At 42.9% G+C, this 27615-nt stretch overlaps 2 protein-coding genes across 2 annotated transcripts in view; one reads left to right on the forward strand and one right to left on the reverse strand.

Moving 5' to 3' along the window:
- Nucleotides 1–1106: 1106 nt before the first annotated feature.
- On the forward strand, nucleotides 1107–13395 carry LOC120054136 (RING finger protein 141-like). Its single transcript, XM_039001550.1, has 6 exons — nucleotides 1107–1247; nucleotides 7905–8102; nucleotides 8536–8644; nucleotides 8843–9021; nucleotides 9168–9275; nucleotides 12912–13395. Exons 2-6 carry the CDS (start codon nucleotides 7966–7968, stop codon nucleotides 13060–13062), a joined length of 684 nt encoding a protein of 227 aa, XP_038857478.1. The 5' UTR covers nucleotides 1107–1247; nucleotides 7905–7965; the 3' UTR covers nucleotides 13063–13395.
- A 6804-nt stretch (nucleotides 13396–20199) lies between these two features.
- LOC120054137 (AMP deaminase 3-like) overlaps nucleotides 20200–27615 on the reverse strand; it is a 28169-nt gene continuing 20753 nt past the window's right edge. The window contains exons 11-15 of the mRNA XM_039001551.1: nucleotides 27079–27242; nucleotides 24390–24510; nucleotides 22015–22188; nucleotides 21655–21765; nucleotides 20200–21391 (exon numbers count right to left, since the gene is read on the reverse strand). Coding sequence (XP_038857479.1) covers nucleotides 21215–21391; nucleotides 21655–21765; nucleotides 22015–22188; nucleotides 24390–24510; nucleotides 27079–27242 — 747 coding nt within the window. The 3' untranslated portion in view covers nucleotides 20200–21214. The remainder of the gene's footprint in view (nucleotides 21392–21654; nucleotides 21766–22014; nucleotides 22189–24389; nucleotides 24511–27078; nucleotides 27243–27615) is intronic.

Here is a 27615-nt window from a genome sequence, read left to right on the forward strand (position 1 = left end):
TTTGTTTGTTTATTTCACTAAATGTTTATAGATAAATCTATTTCACTTGGTTTGGCAATGTAAACATATGTTTCCCATGCCAATAAATCCCTTAAATTGAAATCGATATGAGTAGAGGATGATGGGTCGATGGTGAGTAGTAGGCCAATACAGAGTGATATGAATTGTGCTTCAGTATGGTTGTCTTAAGCATTCATTGCCATGGTTATCAACTGTACCACAGAAATGTAACTTAAATCACTGAAAATAAATGTTATGCTGGCAGCTGCTGAGAAGTACTTGGGTGTACAATGTTTTGCTTCAGAAGAGTTACAAGGTGTGTTGAACGAACATCCTCCCAGCCCGTCAGCCGGGTGTAGGGTAAAAGTAGTTGAATGGGGTGTTTTTTTTTTGTGAAATTGTTGTATATAGGTGTAGGGTTAGTTGGTAGTGCTAATTATAATTGTTTTCCTTTCCCCCTTCCTATTTTAGTTTTGTATCACAAACTGCAACGTGATTGAGCACACTACCGCAGAGTAAGTGGCGGCATGCACAAACAAAATGTGTGAACGACATGATACCAAAGTAGACGATGACGCGAGGAGTGTGCAATTGAGATCTTCCCAGTGTAAATGTACAAATCTGATGTGGGTCATATGTAAAATTGAGTGTGGAAAGATTGGATGTGGAGAAAACAAATGAATTGGGTTTTAGTGTAGCTGTGTAAACAAAGCGACATCAATAATCTTAATTTTGCGCGCGGCTCTTGACGCGCCCCCAACCTGTCACAAGGAGCCAAACGTGGTCTAGCCAACATAATGCAAGAATAGTCTACCTGAATGAGCTTTTAGTTCCAAAATATAACATTGCTTAAAATGTTTCCTTTTCCATGGTTTTATCACCCCTTGATCATAATTTCCAGTTCTGTCTTTCCTTATTTAAGAACATTAATACATTTAATGAAACATATTTGAATTGATCAATTCATTGAGTTAGCATTAGGCTTAGTTTGATAGCCACCGGTGATCTGCGTTAAAATGGTTCTTGCTATCCGGAATCTTTGGGACAACCCTACCCAATTTAAATTTACATTTAAAATGGTTAGGTTAGGACATTGCGAAGTTTGCGGGTCACTATTTTCTTTCGTCATCATTCTGCGACATCTCTACTAGCGCTATAAAAACCACAACATAAACTCCCAAACAAATGAAACGTTGCTGATTGCATGTGGATTGTAAAATATCGATGTTGACACGTAGCCATACCAGGTAAGCGGAACCTATATCACCAAATGTAGACCGATGATCTTATGTGGGCTTGGGCTTTGAAAAAAGTGCGTGTTTTCCTCTGTTAGCTAACGTTAGCATCCGAACCTGAGAAATACATTGTGACGTTCGTTAGCTAGTTAGTCATATGTTTATGTAGCTATGTGCCACGAAGAGTAAAATGCCAAAGAGAAATTGCAACAAATATAGGCAAGCCTTTCGTGTGACTAACTAACAGTTACAGCTTTTCATGTCAAGGCAAGCTAACTTAGCTGGCTAGCTCGCTAAGTTGATTACATAACATTTCTGATATCACTAGTATCGTATTCGTAACAGCGTGTAACGTTGGTTAGCGTTCAAATTGATGTGATTCTTCTGGGAACTTCGACATTATCGTAAGCTAACGTTTGCTGGATAAACATATCAATTCCGTGATAGGTAACAGTCTTGACTAGCCACATAATTAACTAAAGGAGCCTAAAGTACTGTAACGACCCTGGGTTTATAACCGCGGATATCGACTGTACCGCAAACAGTCGACAGTCCAACGACCTTATGTATGTTTTATAGTGCAATTGGCTCTGGAAGCAAATAAACAGCCAAATACGCAATCTAAACGGGAATTGATTCTCAATTGGCGGTACGATTCTAGAAACAAATCTCTCGACTTTCAGTTCACAAATGCAAAATGCACACGTTACTGTACACTTTTTTTTAACACAATTGCAGCCGACAGTATTTTTCAATGACCACGTTTACATGCACACCAATATCCCCGTTATTATTCGGGATACTCTTTTGTCATAACTTGTTTTGTCATAACTTGTTGCCCCAGAAGACTAAATAAAGTAGTGCCCACCATAATGTCTTACATCTAGAATGAATGCATTAGTAATCTAGTTTTTGTTTTAGGGACGGGGAGAAAACGCAATACAGAAAGATTGGTCCTGTGCAAAATGTTAGTCATCAGTTTGAAAGGTTTTAAGGAAATGAAAAGAGAACGACACACAAGAAGACTTCAGTGTGTCTTGGGTGCATATTTTATGTGGTTGAAATACTGTCTGGTTCCATAAGTGTAAAAGATGACACATACAGACATTCACATTTTCTCAAGAGATGCTGAAATAATAAATAACTTCTCCTGTGTCCATATTTAAATTACTATTCGATTTAACCCATATGAACTTAAATTAGGAATATTCTGTTTATTCATGAATACTGGGATACTAATGAGCGGGATATCAAAGGTGCATGTACATAGATTATCCCGAATAAGACCTTAAGTGGGATATGAGCTACTAGCTGGAATCTTGTGCACATGTAAACGTTGTCAGTGATAACACGTTTGTGGTGTATACAGGTGTTCGGAGACGCATATAGCTAATTAGCACAGGTAGTCCACTCTGTAGGCGGCACCAATCTCACAGAAAATGTCGCGTTTACAACATCTTCCTTTGCTTAAGGAATTCTAACTTTCCTTACGGCAGCAAGTACAGGATGACTGAATTAAGTGACATCTAAACTTTCGATTGTATCAATGTAAATAGTCGGTTAGAAAATACATTCCACGAGAGAGGAGCACTGAGAAGGAGCACTAGTATTGACAAAGGGAGCAAGCATGGAGAGGCTCGAGATAGCCCAATTTACAAGCCTGGCTAAGGAAGAAGTTGAATTTTGGAGAAATGCCATCAGTGCATGCTCCTCTAGCAATACAGTCAGGTTCGGCTCCATGATGACATGCCGGAGGGGGCTTTTTAAATCCATGGGGGGGGGGCACAACTTGTATTGCTTTAGAACCTAAATAAATCCACATGAGGACTGGTGGCCCAAGAGCGCTTAAAACAGCACACGCCGTAACATCGATTCAGTACCATGGGCAGAAGGCTACCGCGCAATGACCTCACACTCAACGTCAACGAAACAAAGGAGATGATCGTGGACTTTAGGAAACCGCAGAGGGAGCACCCCCCCATCCACATCGACAGGACAGTAGTGGAGAAGGTGGAAGGTTTTAAGGCCCTCGGCGTTCACATCATGGACAAACTGAAATGGTCCACCCACACAGACGGTGTGGTGAATTAGGTTCAACAGCACATCTTCAACCTCAGGAGGCTGAAGAAATTTTGCGTGTCACCAAAAACACTCAAACTTTTACAGATGCACAATCGAGAGCATCCGGTCGGGCCGTATCGCCGCCTGGTACGGCAAATGCTCCGCCCACAACCGTAAGGCTCTCCAGAGGGTAGTGAGGTCTGCACAATGCATCACCGGGGGCAAACTACCTGCCCTCCAGGACACCTACAGCACCCGATGTCACAGGAAGGCCAAAAAGATCATCAAGGACAACAACCACCCGAGCCACTGCCTGTTCACCCCGCTGTCATCCAGAAGGCGAGGTCAGTACAAGTGCATCAAAGCTGGGACCGAGAGACTGAAAAACAGCTTCTATCTCAAGGCCATCAGACTGTTAAACAGCCATCACTAACATTGAGTGGCTGCTGCCAACATACTGACTCAAATCTCTATCCACTTTAATAATTAAAAAAGGGACGTAATGTATCACTAGTCACTTTAAACAATGTCACTTTATATAATGTTTACATACATACCCTACATTACTCATCTCATATGTATATACTGTACTCTATACCATCTACTGCATCTTGCCTATGCCGTTCAGCCATCGCTCATTCTTATATTTATGTACCTATTCTTATTCATTCCTTTACACATGTGTGTAAAAGGTAGTTGTTGTGAAATTGTTAGATATTACTGCACGGTCGGAACTAGAAGCACAAGCATTTCACTACTCGCATTAACATCTACTAACCATGTGTATGTGACAAATAACATTTGATTTGAAAGGGTGCTCTACCAATTTCAAACCCACTGAAGTGGACAGCCAGGAGAATCTGAGAACTGCGCCAGGGCTCACCTCAGCACAACCAGTAGGCTACATTGGTCATTGTCCCTATACCCATAAAATAACACAAAGCTGTATATCGATCAATAGCAATTAGACCCGCAAAAGCAAGCTATGACATTAAGAATCACAGATAAATATAACATTAATTGAAGTAAAAAGGACTGAAGTAACACTACATTACAAAAAAAAATCTGCCAAAGAACTAGGCTTACATGAGGGAAAACCAATTTAATTAATAATTCTGGCACGGCGGCCAGGGCCATAAAGGTTGTAACTTACCATTTAGAAGAGTTGCAGCCTCCTCGATGTGTTGAACCTCAGTTTCTTATTCCATTCCCCTTCCTTTACTTGTCAGGTCCCTCCAATCCAAGCTGGGCTTTTCGTTGATGTAGTATGCTGTGTCTGTGTTTACTTAATATGTTCTTTAGGGTGGAGATGGAATTTTTGCACATCGCTGTAGATGCCCCAAATGTTAATCCATGTTTCAGTGCCAACAGCACAGTCGGCCTTGCTGACAAAGGCCCGCTGTATCTTTGAATAACACTGAGTGTGGTCCATTTGTTGTTTGCTGGCTGTGTTTGCAATTTTACTTTGCAAGAACGTGCGCGCCACAATAAACTCTAATTTGCTTGGAGCTGGTGTTCTCATGCCTCGCAAAGCTTTTCGAATTCAGCATCACATCAAAGTTTTTCAACGCACCCATAGGTACTGCAGACAAGTTTGATACCCGGGTGCAGATCAGTATCTTCAGACTGCAGGAACTTGTTAGGTGGGTCGAGAAGCCCCTGGATTTTGAGTCTTATAAATGTAAAGCTTGGCTCTGCCAGTGCTTTCAATAAGCCTGTGACCTCAAGTGTCACATCTGTGCCAATTGCGTGAGTAGATTCGATTTCACTGAGTATCTCTGACGTCACTTGATTTCATAGTGACTGACACCGTGGCGAGGTGGCCAGTTCCCCTCTGATCAATACGTTTTTTCCCCCCCAGTGTACTGTGCAGCCACTGTGGCTTTCCTGAATAAATTGCTCAGGCAGCTACACACATTGAAAAGTCCTATATCGCCTCCGACGGCATAGTGTGTACCACAACCAAATGCAGACCTTGAAACAGGTGCTACAAATGACTGCTTTCTCCCACTGAAAATGCGACTCGGTTAAGTGTTAAGACAAACCTGTGCTGGCTCCTCATCACCGAGGTCGTCAGGTGCTAGTGGCTGGGGTAACGGCGGTGCAGGTGCTTGTTGTAATGTTGCCCTCTTGCTGCTGGCGCCTGGCCCTGGCTCTTCTCGATCTTGGTCAGAAGGCAGTGGTGGGAGATGGGTGGGTATTACATTTTGCTGATCGGCTCGTCAACCTCAGTGGCCGGGCTAGCAAGTTGCTCGGCATCTGTCTCTACATGGTGGTCCGCAATTAAAATGCTCTTGGCGGTGCCCAGTCATTTTCGGATATCCATGCTGATCAAAGCTTACCCAACTAGCTATAATTATTCAGTGCGCCACTACCAAAACTTAGTGAAGCTAGCTGTAGCTGTCTGCAAAATAAAGTAACTTTGACCCCGCCCTGGGATCCAAATTTTATCTTGGGGGGGGCTTTTCTATACCGTAGAGCTGGCCCTGAATATTACAGATGAAAGGCTTGGTAAGAGCGCGGTGAATGGCTAGACGTGGTTATGGACAGTGATGGAGTAGAGCCGAGTGCAGAGGGACTATGTGTGTTGAGGAAGAATGGCGCCAAGTACAAACCGCACTCTGTCAGCGTAGAAATTTAACCTGACGAGAGTGAGGATGAATTATCTGCGGTTGCCTCCCTGTTCATGCAAAGGATGAATCTGGCCCAGTGGGAGTGACATTTTTGGAGAATGTGGATCCTTGCCTTTTGGCGGACCCATAGATAGTATCAGGCTGGGTAGAAAAGAAGTTGGGTACTGTTAAATCGGTGAAGGTAGCTCGACATGGTCTTGTGGTGGTTTTCTGTGTTTTCTGCCCAGAGGGAGCGGTGTTTTGTCAGGAGCCTTGCGACAAGACCTGCGACAAGACCTGTGACTTGTTTTTTGTGATTACTGGGGTGGCGGTGTGTTGAGGTGGAACAACTGAAATTGAACATTCCCTGTGTCTTTTATGCCCGCCGTTTGTTGCGACGCAGACCCGGTGGCAAGCGGGGTGAAACTGAAAAACGGTCAATTGTGGGGGTGTCCATGTTGCTGGGGATTAGAAGTGCACGGTGTGAGAGAGGGTTTAAGCTTGCCACGATCAGAAGGTGTTGTATGCTGAGGATGATCGGTCAAGGTGCGTAGTAGGCCTAGGCCAACACAGCTAATCCGTCTATTTTCCGTAAACAAGCGCTGTAACCCTAGATAGGTGCGTATCAATTCAACCTTTAGTTTTATTATTTCTCACTGATATGAAAGATGGTCCATATGCTTCCAAAACCGTAGCGCAAGCGCTGTTAATGTTCAGACCGAGCGTCGGTCCAATTACTCTTATGTGTAATGGAACTGAGAGTGACGATGAAGGGCTAAGTCCTAGCTAGCCAGGTATATTTGGCTATTTTGTGAAACACTACCTGCCTCAATTTATCTGGGTCCAATCCATTACAAATGTTCACAAATGGGCCTCCCGAGTGGCGCTGCATCGCAGTATTGCGGTGTCACTACAGCCTGGGGTTCGATCCAAGGCTGTGTCATTACCAGCCGTGACCGGGAGTCCCATAGGGCGGCGCGCAATTGGCCCAGAGTCGTCCGGGTTAGGAGATGGTTTGGCCAGGGGGGCTTTACTTGGCTCTAGTGGTTCCTTGTGGTGGGTCGGGCGCCTGCAGGCTGACTTCGGTCGTGTTTCCTCCGACACATTGGTGCGGCTGGCTTCCAGGTTAAGCGAGCGGGTGTTCAGAAGCGTTTTGGTGGGTCATGTTTCGGAGGACGCATGAATCGACCTTCGCCTCTCCCGAGCCTGTGGGGATTTGCCGCGATGAGGCAAGATCGTAATCATGAAATTGGGGGGGGGGGATTTGATATCTAAATAATACCCTTTGGCTGGTAGAAGTCTGAAAACACTCAGATAGTAGGCTACAAAGCTGGGATAACAGTCCTTCACTGAGTTCCCTCTCAAGCAGCGCTTCCCAAACTAGGGGTTGTGACCCCATGTGGGGTTGCTTGATTTGAAAATGGAGTTGCGAGAAACTAAGTGTGGTTGTAATAAACAGAGTGGTTTCTGTTTTCTTCCTACAAATGTGGCGCTGCCTTTTGAAACGGTTTAAGGTACAAAAGATTATAACCCCGTCACTGAAAGATAAGACTCTGTTTCCCTCTACAATGCCCACAAGCCACATTAGAACAGACTGGACAAGACCAGGCTCTAAATCAGACTGGGGGGGAATAACATAATCAATAGTCATCTTTTCTACACAGAAGACCATACAAAATGATTACCTGATGCTCTTCTGAATTTAACAATACCTTTCTGATGCAGTTCTGTCACGTCAAACCATACTTTTTTCAGATTGAAATACTATCAAAAGTACTGTCAGACTGATTTGTAATAGACTGTCACAGCCCCAATTTGAGAGAGAAAAAAAAAAAGGTAAACATTGGCGATTGATTGCATCACTTTCTTTAACATGGTGGGGTCAATAACTTTTTTAAATATCAAAATGGGGTCGTGGGCCAGAAGTTTGGGAACCCTTGCTCTAAAGACCGTAGGTAAATGACTTGGTGACTTTGCTTTTGTTTCCCTCGGTCAGGCCACCCTGCGCTGAATGAGGCACGGTCTTTTCATAGTGCTGTTCTTTGAGCGCGGTTGGGATGGGCCAGCAGATCTCAGGCCAGGCGGTGATGACCCGTCTACCTGAGAAGCTGGTGAAACATGCTGGGCTGGTACGCGACAGCGGCTACCTCAACTACGAGGAGTTCCTGGCCAGGGTGGCAGAGCTCAATGACGTGTAAGGCCGGCCATGCTGTGACTGTCAATGTAGTCCTTGTTTGCTTTGTACTTAGTCATTAGACAAAGAGATGATGATAATATCCAGCTCTACAAAGAGAATAGTAGTATTTCCCTTTTCATTTACAGATGGGAAGCAAATTCCCCTATGTAACATCCAGCTCCTCCGCTGGCACTTCTTGAACATTATCCACATATAACACTAGTTATTAACTGACCTAATCCAGGTTATGAACCTTAATCAAGAGTTTAGAGCACTGTCTCCCTGCTAGGATTTAACCTAGTCCTTCCCCAATCAGTAGGCCTTGCTGGTGTGAATGTGGCTTTCATAGGCAGTGAGTGATAGAAACTGAGGATGGTTAGGTGACAGTTTTAAGTTGTCATTGGATCATTTGTCAAGTAACAATGTTTCTCCATGACTGTCAACTGGACAGGACGGCTAAGCTAGCAGCTGGACAGCAAAAACACCTGATCTTTGAAGTCCAGACTGGCTCGGACGCCTCTGCTCTGTGGAAAGTGGCTGTGAGGATAGTTTGTACCAAGGTGAGAAAGGGACAAACTAAAGTTGGTCTCTGGTGGAGACATGTCATTGTGAATCAGTCTCCACTCTCACTATATTTATTTTAGGGGAAATGTGTGTTTTTGGAACAGTAATGATGTGTGTGTTACTGTGTCTGTGTTCATGGCATGTGTGTTTTTGAGACTGAAACATGGTTGTGTTATTGCGCTGTGCTCTGGCAGATCAACAAAGTGAATGGGATGGTGGAGGCGTCTCGCATCATGAACCTGTATCAGTTCATCCAACTGTACCGTGACATCACCAGTCAGGCCGTAGATGTGCTGTCAGCAGAGGGCGCCAGCCTCCCGTCTGGAACCCTCTCGTCAGGGGACTCCTGCCAGGCCAGCATGTGGATGGGCAGGTTAGTAGTTCAGTGTGTGTGTTTATTTCATGTGTCTGTGGGAAGTCTTGCATTGCCATCCTTCCAAGTCTTGTTCCTTAATGTGAGGAAGTCTGGAAGTTGAGGCAAGTCTGTGACTGGCTGCCATTGTGTGTATCCCCATACAGGGTGAAGCAGTTGACTGATGAGGAGGAGTGCTGTATCTGCATGGATGGGAAATCTGACCTCATTCTGCCCTGTGCTCACAGCTTCTGTCAAAAGTGCATTGACAAGTGGTAAGAGACGCAGACGCTTTCCACAGTAGTCCCACTGATAAATCTGTCACAACGTCTGTTGTCATTGAGCATGTTAGATTAAAACGCCTAGATTTCTTTGCAATCGTTCATATAATTAGGACAAGTAAACACCTTAATCGGAGTTCCAGCTGCTCATACTGCTCCTGCAAGCATGTGCTTGCAGGAGCAGTATGAGCCTTATGCGCGAGTGAAGTGAGCGTGTAAAACCTAAAAGTGTGAATATTGGAAATAGTTTTCATAAACAAACTTTCTGTCTGAACTTGGGTACCATGGCAGTCAGCTTTGATGCTACTTCCTATGCGTAAGATTTTGAGTTTAAGGCGCAAGACAAAAGGGTAATTGTTTTTACTGTACATTTTGTTATAAACCTCTTCCTCTTGACACTTTGTGGATAAGATGCCTTCCAGGATAAATGTTTTAGTTGGGATCGTGTGCGGTCTAATATTCAACACTTCTCTGAATCCTGATCGCCAACATCCATTGTAATTTTTACACAGGACCTATAACTCCTCGTAAGCTGTTTCATACGAACCTTTTGAATGATGCTTCCTGTACATTGTTCCCTCTTAATGAACCTGTTAGCTTTTATACACGTGGCTTGGGAATGCCCTATCTATTTTCTGGGATGAAGTAGCATCGAACCTGTCCACTCTGGCCTAATCATAAGAAGATGATTGCAGTACAATGGAAGCTTCCACACTCACCCTATCCGTCAATGGCTCCTCACTTTTTTGAATATCATTTATATGGAGCTGTCTACCACTCACTTTCATGGAGCTAAAGACATTCTGAACCAGGGTTTGGAACCTGTTCAGGGAATAGATCTGAGTAACGGATAAAAGATGCCCAGCGCTTGAAGCAAACCCTCCTCCACCCTTTCTCACTATTCCCCACCTGCAAAATGTCAGTCGCATCGTGCACCCTACACTTGTCTGTCCAATGCATGTAAATAACTTGCCCGCTCCATAGCAAGCTGCTCTATCCGCACTGAATGGTGAAGTATTTTAACGTCGCGCTAAATATAAACAAAAAATGTAATGATTTCAGAGGTTTAAAAAGGTACAATATAAACAATTACTTTTTTTTATAAACCATTACAATATTTTTAAAATTAATCATTAGATTGTGTTAATTATGGCAGAATAATTGACTTCCACATTTTTAGTATTAGTTTTTTCAAAATGAATGATGAGAAAAGAATTGTCCAGCCCATTGGGTATCACACTACATCCCCATATGTCTTGAAATACGCAGACAGGTGGATTAAAAGTACGTTTTTATATTTTAATACTTCTGACAGACTACTTTCTATCTCCGCCCATAACTTCTAAACGTTATAGCATTCCCAGAAAGCATAGATTATTGAGTCATTATTAGTTGTACACTTGAGACATGACTCTGATGTTGTGCTGTGGAATTTGTGAATTTTGTCTCTTGTACAAGCAATTCTATACATTAGTTTTTACTGGATTAAGCAAAATGTTAACTGTAATTTCATTAGTTTTTGGTGGGGTAATTGGTATTACCAAAAATATATACAAAACTTTGGCAGCTATGCCATTCTAAAGGGGTTTATTATACCTGTGAGATTTATGGGAATATTATTCCATTTAATTACATCTGCTTTCATATTAAGGACTAACGGAATAAAGTTATCTTTTATATATTTGTTTAACTTATTAAGCATCCTAAATCTTACATTTTGTGGTCCACTTAAAGGATTGCTGTGTTTCTCTTTGTCCTATTGACATTTATTTAATATTTTTCCACAAATTTTATAACCTGAGATTTGAGTCTTCTGAAAATATTTTAAGCAAAGGTGGCATTGAGTTTTCAATATTGGTCAGGTATATCAGGAGATCATCGGCAAATAAGTTTAGTTTAAATGAATGTTTACCAATGCTGATACCTGTTACATTTGAGTCCTGTCTAGTTCTTTCTGCAAGCTGTTCAATTGCTAGTGCAAACAGGAGGGGGGGGGGGGGAAGAGGGGACATCCCTGTCTTGTGCCCCTTTCTAAAGCAATTTAATCAGATAATGTATTTATGTATATTTTTGCTTTAGGATATTTATACAATAAGTTTATTAAATGTATTGTTTCAGCTCGAAATTTGAAAGCTTCCAAAGTTTTGAATAGGAACGGCCATTCAAGACACTCAACAGCCATTATTATAGCCATTGAATTCTTTGTGCAAATATACTGTGTTATAGGGAAATAATGCCCGCTCTAAAATGCCCTTCAAGCCAATCAGAAACGAGTATTCAACAATGCCATGGTATAAAAAAATATATAAACTGGGTGGTTCATGCCCTGAATGCTGATTTGGCTGACAGCTGTGGTATATCAGATCTTATACCATGGGTATGACACAACCTATATTTTTACTGCCTAATTACATTGGTAACCAGTTTATAATAGCTGTATGGCACCTTGGGGGTTTAGGGTATATGGCCAATAAACCACTGCTAAGGGCTGTATACAGGCACTCCACGTTGCATCTTGCATAAGAACAGCCCTTAGCCGTGGTATATTGGCCATATAGCATACCCCCTCGAGCCGTATTGTTTAAATAACCAACTCATCGCAGCTCTGCCACAAATGGAAGAAGCAATTACTTGACAGAGAAAGGAATGAATTTGTTTGTCTGCCACCAATTAGAAAGTACAGTATCAATGGCATAAAATGACCAATATAAATTGTAAAATGTATCAGTTTCACTTACGGTTAAGAGGTTTGACAACTATGCTTCATAAAATTCAAGATTAGTTGAACACATTTTCCAAGTCCCAATACCATGACATCGGTTTTATGAACTGATATACAGATCTTAGATTTAAGCTGTTATATCAAATTCTCACTACAAAAGAAAGCTCAGTATATGGGGCATTGAACAGTCAGACCGGTGCAGGCTGCCACAAGGAAACCGAATCAATAGAGCATCTCTTTTGGTACTGTCCATCTGTGGCTTGTTTTTGGAGCATTTTCAGGGAGGTTCAATTCCCTAGTGAGGCACCATGGTAGATTGGAGGTATGTATTGCAAGAGGAAATGGTACAATGGTGATTTACTGGGAGAGATGGGTTGGAATAGATACATACACACTTGCACATTTATAAAGGTTTGAGATCCTCCAATCAGGGGTGAGTGTGGGGATGTGATTGTATGTTTTATGTATGTTTTTTTGTTTTACGCTGTGGGCGGTGTGTTTCTGGTGGTTATGGGCATCGGGTGGGGCTCGCTTCCATGCTCGCCTGGGCATCGGGTGGGGCTTGGTTCTTCCCACCCTTAGAAAATCCCTTTGGGACAGGGGCTTTGCACTGCTGGCATCTCGGGGCGGGTGGGGGGAAAGCGTATCCACTGCCCAGAGAACCCACTGATGGGCGCAGCCATTTGTATTGTTTTAATAAAATGGTAGATTTGATAACACATTTATTTAGATTTTCTGCATTCACTAAAGTCCCTTCAGGTAGCCTAATTTAGGCCTGATGTCCATTTTTAAACAGGATTATTAGGGGAATTGTTCTTCTTGCAAAGCATATAGACCTTTTAATCAAACTACATTAATCAGTGTCCATGTAAATGTACCCAATTAAATGATTTGGTTTGTTTTCATAGGAGTGGGCAGAGCAGGAATTGTCCGATATGCCGCTTGCAAGTGACCGCTGCCAATGAGTCGTGGGTGATGCCTGATGCCCCTACAGAGGACGACGTAGCTGGCTATATCCTCAACCTGGCTGACGAGGCAGGCCATCCGCACATACCTTAAGCTACTCAACACTAAGACACTTTGATTAACCACTGACAACCAAACTGACATCAAGAATAGTTCGGGGAAGGGTCTGGAGTTTTTTGCCAGGAAAAACACCGTGCCCTGGTTTTGGGGGGTATGTAGAGAAGATGGGTTGCTTTATAGGAATTTGCCTGTTGTGATTATTTCTTATGTTCTTTTTTACTTTTCCATATTATTTCAAGATTACTTTTACATGATTGCTCTTAAACTTGTGTGTGTATATAAGAAGGTTGTGTGTGTGTATACAGTGCCTTCGAAAGGTATTCAGCCCCCTTGACTTTTCCCACATTTGTTACGTTACAGCCTTATTCTAAAATTGATTATATATTTTTTTTAAGTCCTCAGCAATCTGTACACAATACTCCATAATGAAAACAGGTTTAGAAATTTGAGGTGCATATTTTTCTTTTTTTTAACTGAAATATCAAATTTACGTAAGTATTCAGAACCTTTGCTATGAGACTTGAAATTGAGCACAGGTGCATCTTGTTTCCATTGATCATCCTTAATGTTTCTACAACTTGATTGGAGTCCACCTGTGATAGATTCGATTGATTGGACATTATTTGGAAAGGCACACATCGGTCTATATGCATGTCAGAGCAAAAACCAAGCCATGAGGTCAAAGGAATTGTCTGTAGAACTCTGAGACAGGATTGTGTCGAGGCACAGATCTGGGGAAGGGTACCAAAAAAATGTCTGCAGCATTGAAGGTCCCCAAGAACACAGTGGCCTCCATCATTCTTAAATGGAAGACGTTTTGAACCACCAAAACTCCTCATAGAGCTGGCCAAACTGAACAATCGCGGGAGAATGGCCTTGGTCAGGGAGGTGACCAAGAACTCGATGGTCACTGACAGTGTCCTAGAGTTCCTCTGTGGAGATTGTTGTCCTTCTGGAAGGTTCTCCCATCTCTGCAGCACTCCACCAATCAGGCCTTTATGGTAGAGTGGCCAGATGAAGCCACTACTCAGTAAAAGTCACATGACAGCCCACTTGGAGTTTGCCAACTGACACCTAAAGGACTCCAGACCATGAAAAACAAGATTCTCTGGTCTGATGAAACCAAGATTGAACTCTTCGGCCTGAATGCTAATCGTCACGTCTGGAGGAAAGCTGGCACCATCCTTATGGTGGTGGCAGCATCATGCTGTGGGGATGTTTTTCAGAGGCAGGGACTAGGAAACTAGAACGGATCGAGGGAAAGATGAACGGAGCAAAATGTAAAGATCCATATGAAAACCTGCTCCAGAGCGCTCAGGACCTCAGACTGGAGAGAAGGTTCACCTTCCAACAGGACAATGACCCTAAACGCACAGCAAGACAGTGGCTTCGGGACAAGTCCCAATGTCCTTGAGTGGCCCAGCCAGAGCCTGGACGAACCCGATTGGACATCTCTGGCGAGAGCTGAAAAGAGCTGTGCAGCAATGCTCCCCATCCAACCTGAAAGAGCTTGAGAGGCTCTGCAGAGAAGAATGGGAGAAACTCCCCAAATACAGGTGTGCCTAGCTTGTAGCTTCATACCCAATAAGACTCAGGGCTGTAATTGCTGCCAAAGGTGCTTCAACAAAGTACTGAGTAAAGGGTCTGACAACTTATGTAAATGTGACATTTCATTATTTTTAGGAATTAACAAAAATGTCAGCTGTTTTTCTTTGTCGTTATGGGGTATGATATGGAAAGGCACACGGTCGGGACAATTTAATCAGTTTTAGAATAAAGCTGTAACCTAACAATGTGAAATGTCTGAGTACTTTCTGAAGGCACTGTATATACAGTACCACTCAAGTTTGGACACACCTATTCATTCAAGGGTTTTCCTTTGTTTTTACATTGTAGAATAATGGTGAAGAGATCAACTATATGACATAACACATATGGAATCATGTAGTAACCAAAACGTGTTAAACAAATCAAAATAGACACATGCGCACACATGTCTCCACAATAATATATAAACCAATCACACTGTTTCCGTTTGGTTATACCTACTCGTATAATTGCACTTTGAATAGTAGTAGATGTTTTTATAGGCACCTCTAACTGCTGTGGAAATGTCCATAAATCACTAATCACAACTTCTATACTTTTTAAAATCCTATAACACACTCAATGTGAATGGTTTGCTATTTGATGAAATGTGAAATTAAGTACAATAATCTCATGGATGCTTCAGCCAGGATAGTCTTTCTATTTTCTCCTCAATGTTAGTTAGATGAGGTGATTTATCTCCCCAAAAATGTAGCTTTTAGTTTAAATATGAATCAGTAAAACAAAATGTTGTCGTTTTTATCAAAATAATTTCTATATCATGGGTACTTTAAGCAAGGCCAGTGTACTGGCTGTTTTCAATATTAAACTTGTGAGGCTGAGTGAATGTTAAAATAGTACTACAAGGGCCTCCCGGGTGGCGCAGTGGTCTAGGGCACTGCATCGCAGTGCTAACTGCGCCACCAGAGTCTCTGGGTTCGCGCCCAGGCTCTGTCGCAGCCGGCCGCGACCGGGAGGTCCGTGGCCCCCGTGTACCTACACATTGGTGCGGCTGGCTTCCGGGTTGGAGGCGCGCTGTGTTAAGAAGCAGTGCGGCTTGGTTGGGTTGTGCTTCAGAGGACGCATGGCTTTCGACCTTCGTCTCTCCCGAGCCCGTACGGGAGTTGTAGCGATGAGACAAGATAGTAATTACTAGCGATTGGATACCACGAAAATTGGGGGGAAAATGGGATAAAATTTATAAAAAAAATATATATATAAAAAAAAAAAAGTACTACAAATAATATATTTGGAATGTCTTATTCCCATTAGGGAACTGAAGATTTGAGCTGTATGTACTTTACTCATGACTGGCTGGTACTATACTGAACAAAAATGTAAATGCAACATGTAAAGTGTTGGTCCCATGTTTCATGAGCTTAAATAAAAGATCCACAGAAATTGTCCATATGCACAAAAATTCTCTTATTTTATGCACACATTTGTTTACATCCCTTTTAGTGAGCATTTCTCCTTTGCGAAGATAATCCTGACACGTGAGGCATATCAAGAAGCTGATTAAAGCCTGATCCTTACACAGGTGCACCTTGTGCTGGGGACAAAAGGCTACTCTAAAACGTGCAGTTTTGTCTCAAGTTTTGAGGGCGCATGCCATTTGCATGCTGACTGCAGGAATGTCCACCAGAGAATTTGATGTTCAATTCTCTACCATAAACTGCCTCAGTCCTTTTTGATAATATGGCAGTACATCCACAACCACAGATCACCTGTAACCACGCCCAGGACCTCCACATCCGGCTACTTCACCTGCAGGATTGTCTGAGGACAGCTGACGAAACTGTGGGTTTGCGAAAGTGCCGGCATAAGCTACGGACAACGAACACAATTGCATTTTATCGATGATTTTATCGACAATTTTACAATTGCATTTATCGATGAGATCCCAAGGCCCATTGTCGTCCCATTCATCTGCCGCCATCACCCAATGTTTCAGCATGATAATGCAAGGATATGTGCACAATTCCTGGAAGCTGAAAATGTCCCAGTTCCTCCATGGCCAGCATACTCACCAGACACGTCACCAATGTTCCGCGGCCGCGCCTGTCCTTCAGGACTGCCGTGCAAAAGAAATGTCATGCTGCACAGAGACGCAAACGATTGAACTTCATTGAGTTCGCCCCGTTCATTTGCACTATATAGATCAACGTTTTTTTCTGTGATCGAATCAACATATCAACGACTTTTCAATGCAACAAACCAAAACAAATCTAACTTTGCAAGTTTGAGTCTTTGATTTAGTTGTAGGCAGAGCCAAAGTGCAACGGAGTAGAATTCTATTGGCCTGGGTAGCCCACTTGCGGTCTTTCAATCACTCGCGAGAGAGTGCGCTTGTCAGATCAGAGCGCAGAGCTCGCGTGTGCACATTTGTTGCTATTCTTTGCTTGTTATCGAGTTGTTATCCCAGTTATAGATAGATACGTGTTAGGTGAGCTATGGGGAGTTACTGCTTCATACAAGAGCACAAAACGTGTAGGCTACATTTCAAGCGGTATTTGAAAAGCCGGTCAGTCAAAAAGCTTATGTCTTAATTAAAGGAGCAGTGTTGTATTTTGAGACAGGCTTGAATAAGTCACTAGGCAGAGGGGTAGACTACATTGTCAAATTTCTGTATGGTGATAATACATTTTTTATTTTTTATTATTCTTGCATTGTACAATGAATGCAATTTACCGTCAGCTATTTGGCCCATGGTGTTACAGACCAAGTAAAACACCTAATGTAAAAGCGTTTTTAAAAGGCTCATGCTATATAGGCCTGCACTGAACACGACATATAGGCTACATCCTATAAATCAAAAGCTTATCACGTGTGAAAATGTTATGGGATTCGTTCCATTGGTTTTGTTGGTAGGCCTACATTATGCTCAAAACCACAATGGCCGATTGGCTACTGTCTAAAACTGTAAGGGTACAGCCTCAGTGTTCACTGTAAACGAATCCCGGAAGTTGCACAAAATTCTCACAATGTTCAAGTTTCCGCTCGCAAGAGCAAAAATGTGCTCAGTGCCCCCAAAAATTAGAGGGAACATTTTGTCATCCATTGAGCATGTTTGGGATGCTCTGGATCGACGTGTACGACAGTGTCTTCCAGTTCCCGCCAATATGCAGACTATGAAAAGGAGTGGAACAACATCCCACAAGCAACAGCCTGATCAAGTTTATGTGAAGGAGATGTGTCGCGCTGCATGAGTCAAATGGTGGTCACACCAGATACTGACTGGTTTTCTGATCCACACCCCTACTTTTTTTTAAGGTATCTGTGACCAACAGATGCATATCTGTATTCCCAGTCATGTGAAATAGATTAGGGCCCAATTCATTTATTTCAATAGACTGATTTCCTTATATGAATTGTAACAGTGTACTTAAACAACATTTTAATATTTTAAAATGTGTCCACAGAAAATACGTAATTCAGATCTGACCAAATTATTTAGTGTTTGTAATGTTGACCAATTGCACTTTTGAATATTTTTGTAGTTTACTGTAATTATTAGTGCATCTTTGCGTAAAGGGTTGTTCCATATGATTTTGATCACTTTCTGACTGCACCCCTTTTGATTTGAACAACACCTTCCATACAGGTTTGCCCATGGTGAAAGGGAACTTTTGGACCTTAAGGTGCTCAAAGTTGACCCATTTTGCATACCCAACCCTACCATGAGACATCCATGCTTTAATGCCCATTATCTAAAAAGGCATAAACTCAATGTTTCATGTTCATATACAGTACCTGTCAAAAGTTTGGACACCTACTCATTCCAGGGTTTTTCTTTATTTTTACTTTTTTCTACATTGTAGAATAATAGTGAAGGCATCAAAACTATGAAATTACATATTCACTTAACCAGCAGTCATGAAGGAGTTCCCACGTATGCTGAGCACCTGTTGGCTGCTTTTCCTTTTTATATTTATTTGTCCCAGCACCTGTGTAATGAGCATGCTGTTTAATCAGCTTCTTGATATGCCACACCTGTCAGGTGGATGGATTATCTTGGTGAAGGAGAAATGGCATATTACATCATTATGCAGCAGCATACAATACATTTTTGGACTCACCTTGTTGTGCTTACTTGAACAGGCAGGTGGCGTGGCGGTCCTTTCGTGGGCAAATTTCGTCATCAAAGTCTGGCATTCTCTGGATTTATGGTGCTATCAAGACAACTGGGAACTCTGGGGGAGGTTAAATCATGATGACGTCTGTGGTTGTAGCTTCAGGTTGTAGCTCTAGAAAGAGGCCTGAGTTCCCGACTTACAATTCCGAGATGGATGAGCATTCAAAACGTATTTTCCAAGTCGGAGCTAGTTTTTTCCCGAGTTCCCAGTTGTCAGACTTCCCAGTTCCGAGTTAAGTTGTTTTGAGCGTGGGCCAAATCATGCTTATTTGACAGCATGGCCAATGTTGAATGTTTATAATTTTAAACTTGGAAAAGAGACCCTTAAACCCAGACTTGAGACCACACAGCCAATCCACTGAATAGCAGGCTAGTGATTGCTTTGCAATGCTTGCAGTTAGCCACTGATTCCTTCCAAATCACTGAATTTGCGATTTCCAACTTGTGTAATGTTTTTATGTCCAATGGCCGATGAGCACCGATACGTTTTATCTATAATTTCTCTTCATTATTTCTCTTCATATGACAAGGATTAAAAAGGATTTGCCAGTAGATTGTCGACTTGATTCATGATGTTGACTGCTAGCTAAGATTTTGAAAGTATGATTTTGACATGATTAGTCCAATCAAAGCTACTGTAGATATGTGATTTGACGTCATTTTATCTGTGGCCAATAACCTTGAGACTTCTTGGATGGGCACTTCTAATGTAACTATATGGCAGCACCCAAGGGGCTTGAATTTTCTATCTCTACCCTTAGACTTGGCTATGACGTAGTGTCCCCACTGAGCCAATCACGGCGTAACGCTCCGTATTTTCTGCTGGCTTGCCCCACCACCACAGAAAGCACTGAGCTAGGCTGAAACACCTGCATTTTGGAGCTGCCTTACTCAAGAAAACAAAAAAGAGACCATGTTTGTATTCCTTATATTAAGCAAGCCAGACTGCACAATTCTCTTAATTATTTTATGTACATACTACCAGGGGCACACTCCAACACACAGACATAATTTACAAACAAAGCATTTGTGTTTAGTGAGTCCGCCAGATCAGAGGCAGTAGGGATGACAGGGGTGCTCTCTTAATAAGTGTGTGAATTGGACCAAAATGTAACTTTTAGATGTCAGGGAAAATGTATGGAGTGAAAAGTACATAATTTTTTTTAGGAATGTAGTGGAGTAAAAATAGTCAAAAATATCTATAGTAAAGTACAGATACCCCAAAAAATGATGTAAGTAGTACTTTAAAGTATTTTTACTTAAGTACTTTGCAACACTGATTAAATAAACCAATGCCATTGGCTAATAAAGAAGTTCACATTTTGCACACATGTAATTTGTCTTATATTAAAAGAGTGTTGACAACGTCTTGTGATTGCCATTCTCATATTTGACCAACTGGGTTTCAGGTGCATGTGTTACAATACTTCACACAAACAGAAGCCAACTGTAAGTAACTCTTTATTGTCATATAAAAACATACATTTCCTCTATCGCATCATGTACAATACAGTTGAGTAACATTTATGCTGCATTGAGACAACGGTGAAAGTTTCCCAATTTTGTAATATTCGGCACACGATAACAGTTTACCTTTTTTAAGTGTTTTTTGTGGACCATCTCTACAGCAGTGATATAATGACCACATCAGAGGAGCATTCGAAATAGTGGAAGGGGCTCCGTAGCAAACCTCTCTTCACAAACTTCACAAACAAAAAAACACCACACCCTCAGACACAGTTACAACAGAGATACAGACCTCGAAAACAATGCATCAAAATCTATGGCTATCCTTTACATGCGAGTCCCTTTACCTGACATAATAATATCCCTCCTACCACTATGTACTGTATTTCAAATAGAAAGGCCAGAATAACACAATGACCGGTGTGCTCTTGGATTGGCTTTCAATCTGACGTGAGAGCTCCTGCATTGGCACAGTTGGTAGTATTTCTTGAACAGGACATGAGAACTATGGCAGTGTATAAGCAGTGTCCCTCTGGATCTCATGTTCAACTACAAACAGGGTTTTCATGGTAGGGATGAAGTTCTACTTTATCAAACACCATATGGAAAAAGGCAAACAAAAGAAAACAAGAATCAATAGGGTAATGTTGATTTGCCTAGTGTGGTGTTGGTAGCTTGGCTTGATTTGGTGTGGCTTACACGGTACCGTCTCATTCATTTAGCATGGTGTCTTATTCTCTCAGTATTACCGTAGCGCAGTAACAGTACGGTATTTGGCTGTGGTCTAGAGCTGAAGTGGAGAGAGACCAGAGGTCACTCTAACCCTTTTCAACACTACTGTCCCGACCCAAACCATACTGTGCTGCCACAGATACTTTTATCATTGACCTCTCCAACACTGTCCCAGCAGCTACTGTGTGGTAAATGTGTAACCAGGCAAGCGCAGTACAGCTCCGCCTGGCTCGGTAGTGTGAAAAGGGCCTCTCTGTGCTGCGGTCACTCGACCTGTGTGCCGCTGGCCTCTGTTTTCACAGCCTCCACCAGGAAGCTGAGCTCATTGCACAGGGTCTCGTGGCGGTAGGCCATGCGGATCTGAGCCACATTGGTCCGTCTAATGTCATTCCCGTCAGGCCCGTCCTGCAGGTAGTTGGCCCCCAGGAAGTGCTTCTTTTCCTGGCAGGATTAAAGGGTGATACAGGATACGTGTCACTTCGGGGACACAGCACACTGGGACACACTCAGGAGTTACATGAGGAGGTGGTCGGGGATGGCTACAGAAATCACTTGAGGTGACGTCCTGGTGAGTTCTCCTAAGCTGTCGGCATGAGCTTATTGAGGGTGAAAGCATCTGTCACGGTCAGCAGGCACTACTAGTGTTTGTCACAACGCTACAATTTACCAAGCAGTTCTATTTACCAAGTATTGATTTACTGTACCTGATGAGACAGACCACTCTGCAGCACACTGTTCCTGGCGATTTCACACGTGTCACAGGTGCTTAGCTTCCACAGCTGGGCCGCAATGGCATATTCCTCCATTAAGGCCTCCTGCAGCATGGACAAACAGACAAGGGGGAGTTTCCCCAAAGCTTCTTTGCTAACATGTTACTTTCTTTCACACACAGAAGATTAACCGTCAAACATTGATTTTACAATTGTTACTCTGGTAGGTTGGGTTGTGTAGATATAATTATTATGGTGATAGCTTCATCTTGCCTTCTGGTAGGCTAGTCATTTCTGCCACATTGCTTACACCAATCCAATCCTTTCAGATCTACAGTGCCCAGGGGCTCTGACCTTGGTGTAGTGGAACTGCATGGGGTCATCGGTAGACAGGGACACACACAGGCCCTTCTGAAGGAACTCCTTGAGAGGGTTCTTGGAGTACTCCAGGAACAGGCTGTTGTTGCTCAGAGGAGACATGGCGATGGGGACCTGGGCCAGGTAGTACAGGTACTGCAGCACAGGACTCTGAGAAGGGAGAGATGGAAAGATGTCAACACTCCCTTTGTCTTGGCCATGAACCATGGGTAGGGGGTCGGGTGGGGTTGTTGGGGCGGGTGTGACAGCTAGGAGGGGTCTCAGGTGGGATCTGGAGAAAGGGTGGTTGGGATGGGATGGGAGGGTCAGCTGTATGGTGACCTGGGATCATGGGAGGAGGGAGAGAAAGAGGTTCTTATGGTCTTCCACAACCTTTCACATTTTTCACAGATTGCCATGTTTAAATTGTACCATTTGCAACCTTAGAAAATGTACCAAACTGTGCCATTGTATATTCTACTGCTGTTTCTCATGATTGGTATACAAAAAAAATGTAACACCAAGTTCCAGGGAAGCTTTCCCAATCTTCATTCTTTGATTGTGCAATTCTAGGTCTTTATTGTCTGATCCACCCTTAACATAACAGTATGATAAAGACTTCAATAGATGTAACATGTCCTAGTTCAATCCGATTATTTCACGAGTTAGATGATCAATGGTGCAAATACTCAATGTAGTCTATTCAAAGTTAGCAAAAACACGAAGATCTGTTTACAAAGGTAGACAGGTGGGTTTTACTGTATTCGTTTCCACTCAGCTAAAATAAGCTGCTGATTTGTCATGTATGTCATCCCAGTGCCTGTGAAGTGAACATGGTGGAGCTGTGTTGGCAAATGAAAAGTGTCCTTTTGACACAAAGAAGCTGATGAAATGTGGAATGATTCAGATCTCAGTAAGTGGGCGCTCTTGACTTTTTTTGGTAAAAAAAAAAGTTTCTGTGGAAAGCAACCAAGGAGAGGAAATTTGGCAGTTTTGGAGATTTCAAATACACTGTATATACAAAAGTATGTGGACACCCCTTCAAATTTGTGGATTCTGCTATTTCAGCCACACCCGTTGCTGACAGGTGTATATAATCGAACACACAGCCATGCAATCTCAATAGACAAACATTGACAGTAGAATGGCCTTACTGAAGAGCTCCGTGACATTCAACGTGGCACCGTCATAGGATGCCACCTTTCCAACAAGTCAATTCGTCAAATGTCTGCCCTGCTAGAGCTGCCCCGGTCAACTGTAAGTGCTGTTATTTTGAAGTGGAAACGTCTAGGAGCAACAACGGCTAAGCCACAAAGTGGTAGGCCACACAAGCTCTCAGAATTGGACAGCTGTAGTGTGTACTCGTAAAAACCGTCTGTCTTCGGTTGCAACACTCACTACCGAGTTCCAAACTGCCTCTGGAAGCAACGTCAGCACAATAACTGTTTGTCAGGAGCTTCATGAAATGGGTTTCCATCGCCGAGCAGCCGAACACAAGCCAAAGATTACCATGCGCAATGCCAAGCGTCGGCTGGAGTGGTGTAAAGCTCGCCGCCATGGACTCTGGAGCAGTGGAAATGAGTTCTCTGGAGTGATGAATCACGCTTCACCATCTGGGTTTGGCGGATACCAGGAGAACGCTACCTACCCCAATGCATAGTGCCAACTGTCAAGTTTGGTGGAGGAGGAATAATGGTCTGGGGCTGTTTTTCATGGTTCGGCCTAGGCCCCTTAGTTCCAGTGAAAGGAAATCTTAACGCTACAGCATACAGTGACATTTAGACGATTCTTTGCTTCCAACTTTGTGGCAACAGTTTGGGGAAGGCCCTTTCCTGTTTCAGCATGACAATGACCCCGTGCACAAAGCGAGGTCCATACAGAAATGGTTTGTCAAGATCGGTGTGGAAGAATTTGACTGGCCTGCACAGAGCCTTGACCTCAACCCCATCGAACACCTTTGGGATGAATTGGAACGCCGACTGCGAGCCAGGCTTAATCGCCCAACATCTGTGCCCGACCTCACTAATGCTCTTGTGGCTGAATGGAAGCAAGTCCCCGCAGCAATGTTCCAACATCTAGTGGAAAGCCTTCCCAGAAGAGTGGAGGCCGGTATAGCAGCGAAGGGGGGACCAACTCCATATGAATGCCCATGATTTTGGAATGAGATATTCGAGGAGCAGGTGTCCACATACTTTTGGTCGTGTAGATTAGACAGTAGGGAAAAGCTTACATTCCCACTGAAAAGTGATTTACGAGCTGTGTGGCTCAACACAGCTTTCAAAGATTATAATTCCTGTTACATGTAATCCGTTACTACCCAACCCTGGGCATGTCATAGGTAATGATTAGGAGTCAGAGTTGAGGTTTCGGACCTTCTTCAGGTTGAGACCGTGGGAGATGTTGTCGGCCGTGAGGAAGGCAGAGACCAGGTGGGTGATAGAGCCGGCCTCGCCACAGTGGGGCCGGAACTGGAAGGTGTTGAGGCCTCGTTCCCTTAGGGAAAACAAAGAATGACGCATTACATAAAGAAGAATAAGGATTTCTGTAACAGTTGGACAAATAAAGTACAGTGGCAAGAAAAAGTATGTGAACCCTTTGGAATTACCTGGATTTCTGCACAAATTGGTCAAAATATTTGATCTGATCTTCATCCAAGTCACAACAATAGACAAACACAGTCTACTTAAACTAATAACACAAACAAGTATATGTTGTCATGTCTTTATTGAACACACTGTGTAAACTTTCACCGTGGAGGGTGGAAAAAGTATGATCCCTTGGATTTAATAACTGGTTGGCCCTGCCTTTGGCAGCAATAACCTCAGCCAAACATTTTCTATAGTTGTGGATCAGACCTGCACATTCCTCTTTCCAAAACTGTTTCAGTACAGCAATATTCTTGGGATGTCTGGTGTGAACCGCTCTCTTGAGGTCATACCACAGCATCTCAATTAGGTTGAGGTCAGGACTCTGACTGGGCCACTCCAGAAGGTGTATTTTCTTCTGTTGAAGCCATTCTGTTGTTGATTTACTACTGTGTTTTTGGTCGTTGTCCTATTGCATCATCCAACTTCTGGTGAGCTTCAATTGGCGGACAGATAGCCTTACATTCTCCTGCAAAATGTCTTGATAAATTTGGGAATTAATATTTCCATCAACGATAGCAAGCTGTCCAGGCCCTGAGGCAGGAAAGCAGCCCCAAACCATAATGTTCCCTCCACCATACTTTACAGTTGGGAGGTTTTGATGTTGATGTACTGTGCCTTTTTCTCCACACATAGTGTTGTGTGTTCCTTCCAAACAACTCAACCTTAGTTTAATTTGTCTACAGAATATTTTGCCAGTAGCGCTGTGGAACTTCCTGGAGCTCTTTGGCGAACTTCAGACGTGCAGCAATGTTTTTTTTTTGGACAGCAGTGTCCTTTTGTGGTGTCCTCCCATGAACACAATTCTTGTTTAGTGTTTTACGTATCGTAGACTCGTCAACAGAGATGTTAGCATGTTCCAGAGATTTCTGCAAGTCCTTAGCTGACACTATGATTCTTCTTAACTGTCACGCCCTGATCTGTTTCACCTGTCCTTGTGCTTGTCTCCACCCCCCTCCAGGTGTTGCCATTCTTCCCAATTATCCCCTGTGTATTAATACATGTGTTCTCTGTCTGTTTGTTGCCAGTTCGTCTTGTTATTTCAAGCTATCCAGCGTTTTTCCTGTCAGCGCCTATTGTTTCCTAGCCTCTCTTTCCTCGTCCTCCTGGTTTTTGACCTTTGCATGTCCTGACCCTGTACCCACCCGCCTGACCTCTCTGCCTGACCCTGAGCCGGTCTGCCGTCCTGTACCTTTGCTCCACCTCTGGATTACTGAACTCTGCCAGTCCCTGACCCTGAGTCCGCCTGCCGTCCTGTACCTTTGCTCCACCTCTGGATTACTGAACTCTGCCAGTCCCTGACCCTGAGTCCGCCTGCCGTCCTGTACCTTTGCCTTACCCTGGATCTGCGACCCCTACCTGCCTTGACCTGTCTTTGCCTGCCCCTGTTGCTACAATAAACATTGTTACTTCGACAGTCTGCATCTGGGTCTTACCTTGATTCCTGATATTAACCTCATTGAGCATTCTGCGCTGTGTTCTTGCAGTCATCTTTGCAGGACGCCCACCCCTAGGGAAAGTAGCAACAGTGCTGAACTTTCTCCATTTATTGACAATTTGTCTTACCGTGGACTGATGAACATCAAGGCTTTTAGAGATACTTTTGTAACCCTTTTCTACTTTATGAAAGTCAACAATTTTTAATCTTAGGTCTTCTGAGATCTCTTTTGTTCGAAGCATGGTTCACTTCAGGCAATGCTTCTTGTGAATATCAAACTCAAATTTTGTGAGTGTTTTTTATAGGGCAAAGCAGCTCTAACCAACATCTCCAATCTTGTCTCATTGATTGGACTCCAGGTTAGCTGATTCCTGACTCCAATTAGCTTTTGGAGAAGTCATTAGCCTAGGGGTTCAAATACTTTTTACAACCTACACTGTGAATGTTTAAATTATCTATTCAATATAGACAAGAAAAATTAAAATAATTTGTGTATTATTAGTTTAAGCACACTGTGTTTGTCTATTGTTGTGACTTAGATTTAAGTCATTTAGCAGACGCTCTTATCCAGAGCGACTTACAAATTTACCTTTATATTTAACTAGGCAAGTCAGTTAAGAACAAATTCTTATTTTTCAATGACGGCCTAGGAACAGTGGGTTAACTGCCTGTTCAGGGGCAGAACGACAGATTTGTACCTTGTCAGCTCGGGGATTTGAACTTGCAACCTTTCGGTTACTAGTCCAACGCTCTAACCACTAGGCTACCCTGCCGTAGATGAAGATCAGATCAAATTGTGTGACCAATTTATGCAGAAATCCAGGTAATTCCGAAAGGTTAACATACTTTTTCTTGCCACTGTACTGTGTGTATTGTATATTGCGAGTCTACCTTTAATCATAGCAGTAGGCTACACATAGGAATAACATTAGTACAGTACATGTTTTCCTGACACCCTGGTCATGAGCAGTGACTTACTTCCTCAGGTTGTTGAGGACCATGATGTTGGCGTACATGTGGAAGAGGTAGTAACTGTAGGGGGGGTTTTCGCCTGAGGTCCACTCCTCAGGTTTGGGGCTCTTGTAGGAGAACATGTGGTCACTGTGCTTGGACTCATCATCCACGCTGTCGAACCCGGTCACCTACAGGACAGGAGGTGTGGATCTGAGCAGGTGCCATAGCTGATGCACTGTAACAATTTTGGCACTAAATTGCTGAAATACATGATGCTTAACCCAGGAGTGTGCTACACGTTGGTGGTGGTAGAAGTCGTGAGTTACTCTCATATAATGTAAAATGCTTTGAGACCCAGGGGGAAGTACTACTGTATGAATGCAATCCAATAACAACATTTTATTATTAGGAGGAATATATATATATGTATATGTGTGTGTGTATATATATATATATATGTGTATACATATATATATGTAGGGTAGTCTAGTGGTTAGAGCGTTGGACTAGTAACCGAAAGGTTGCAAGTTCGAATCCCTGAGCTGACAAGGTACAAATCTG

Source organism: Salvelinus namaycush, chromosome 9 (assembly GCF_016432855.1).
Source record: "Salvelinus namaycush isolate Seneca chromosome 9, SaNama_1.0, whole genome shotgun sequence".
NCBI lineage: Eukaryota > Metazoa > Chordata > Actinopteri > Salmoniformes > Salmonidae > Salvelinus > Salvelinus namaycush.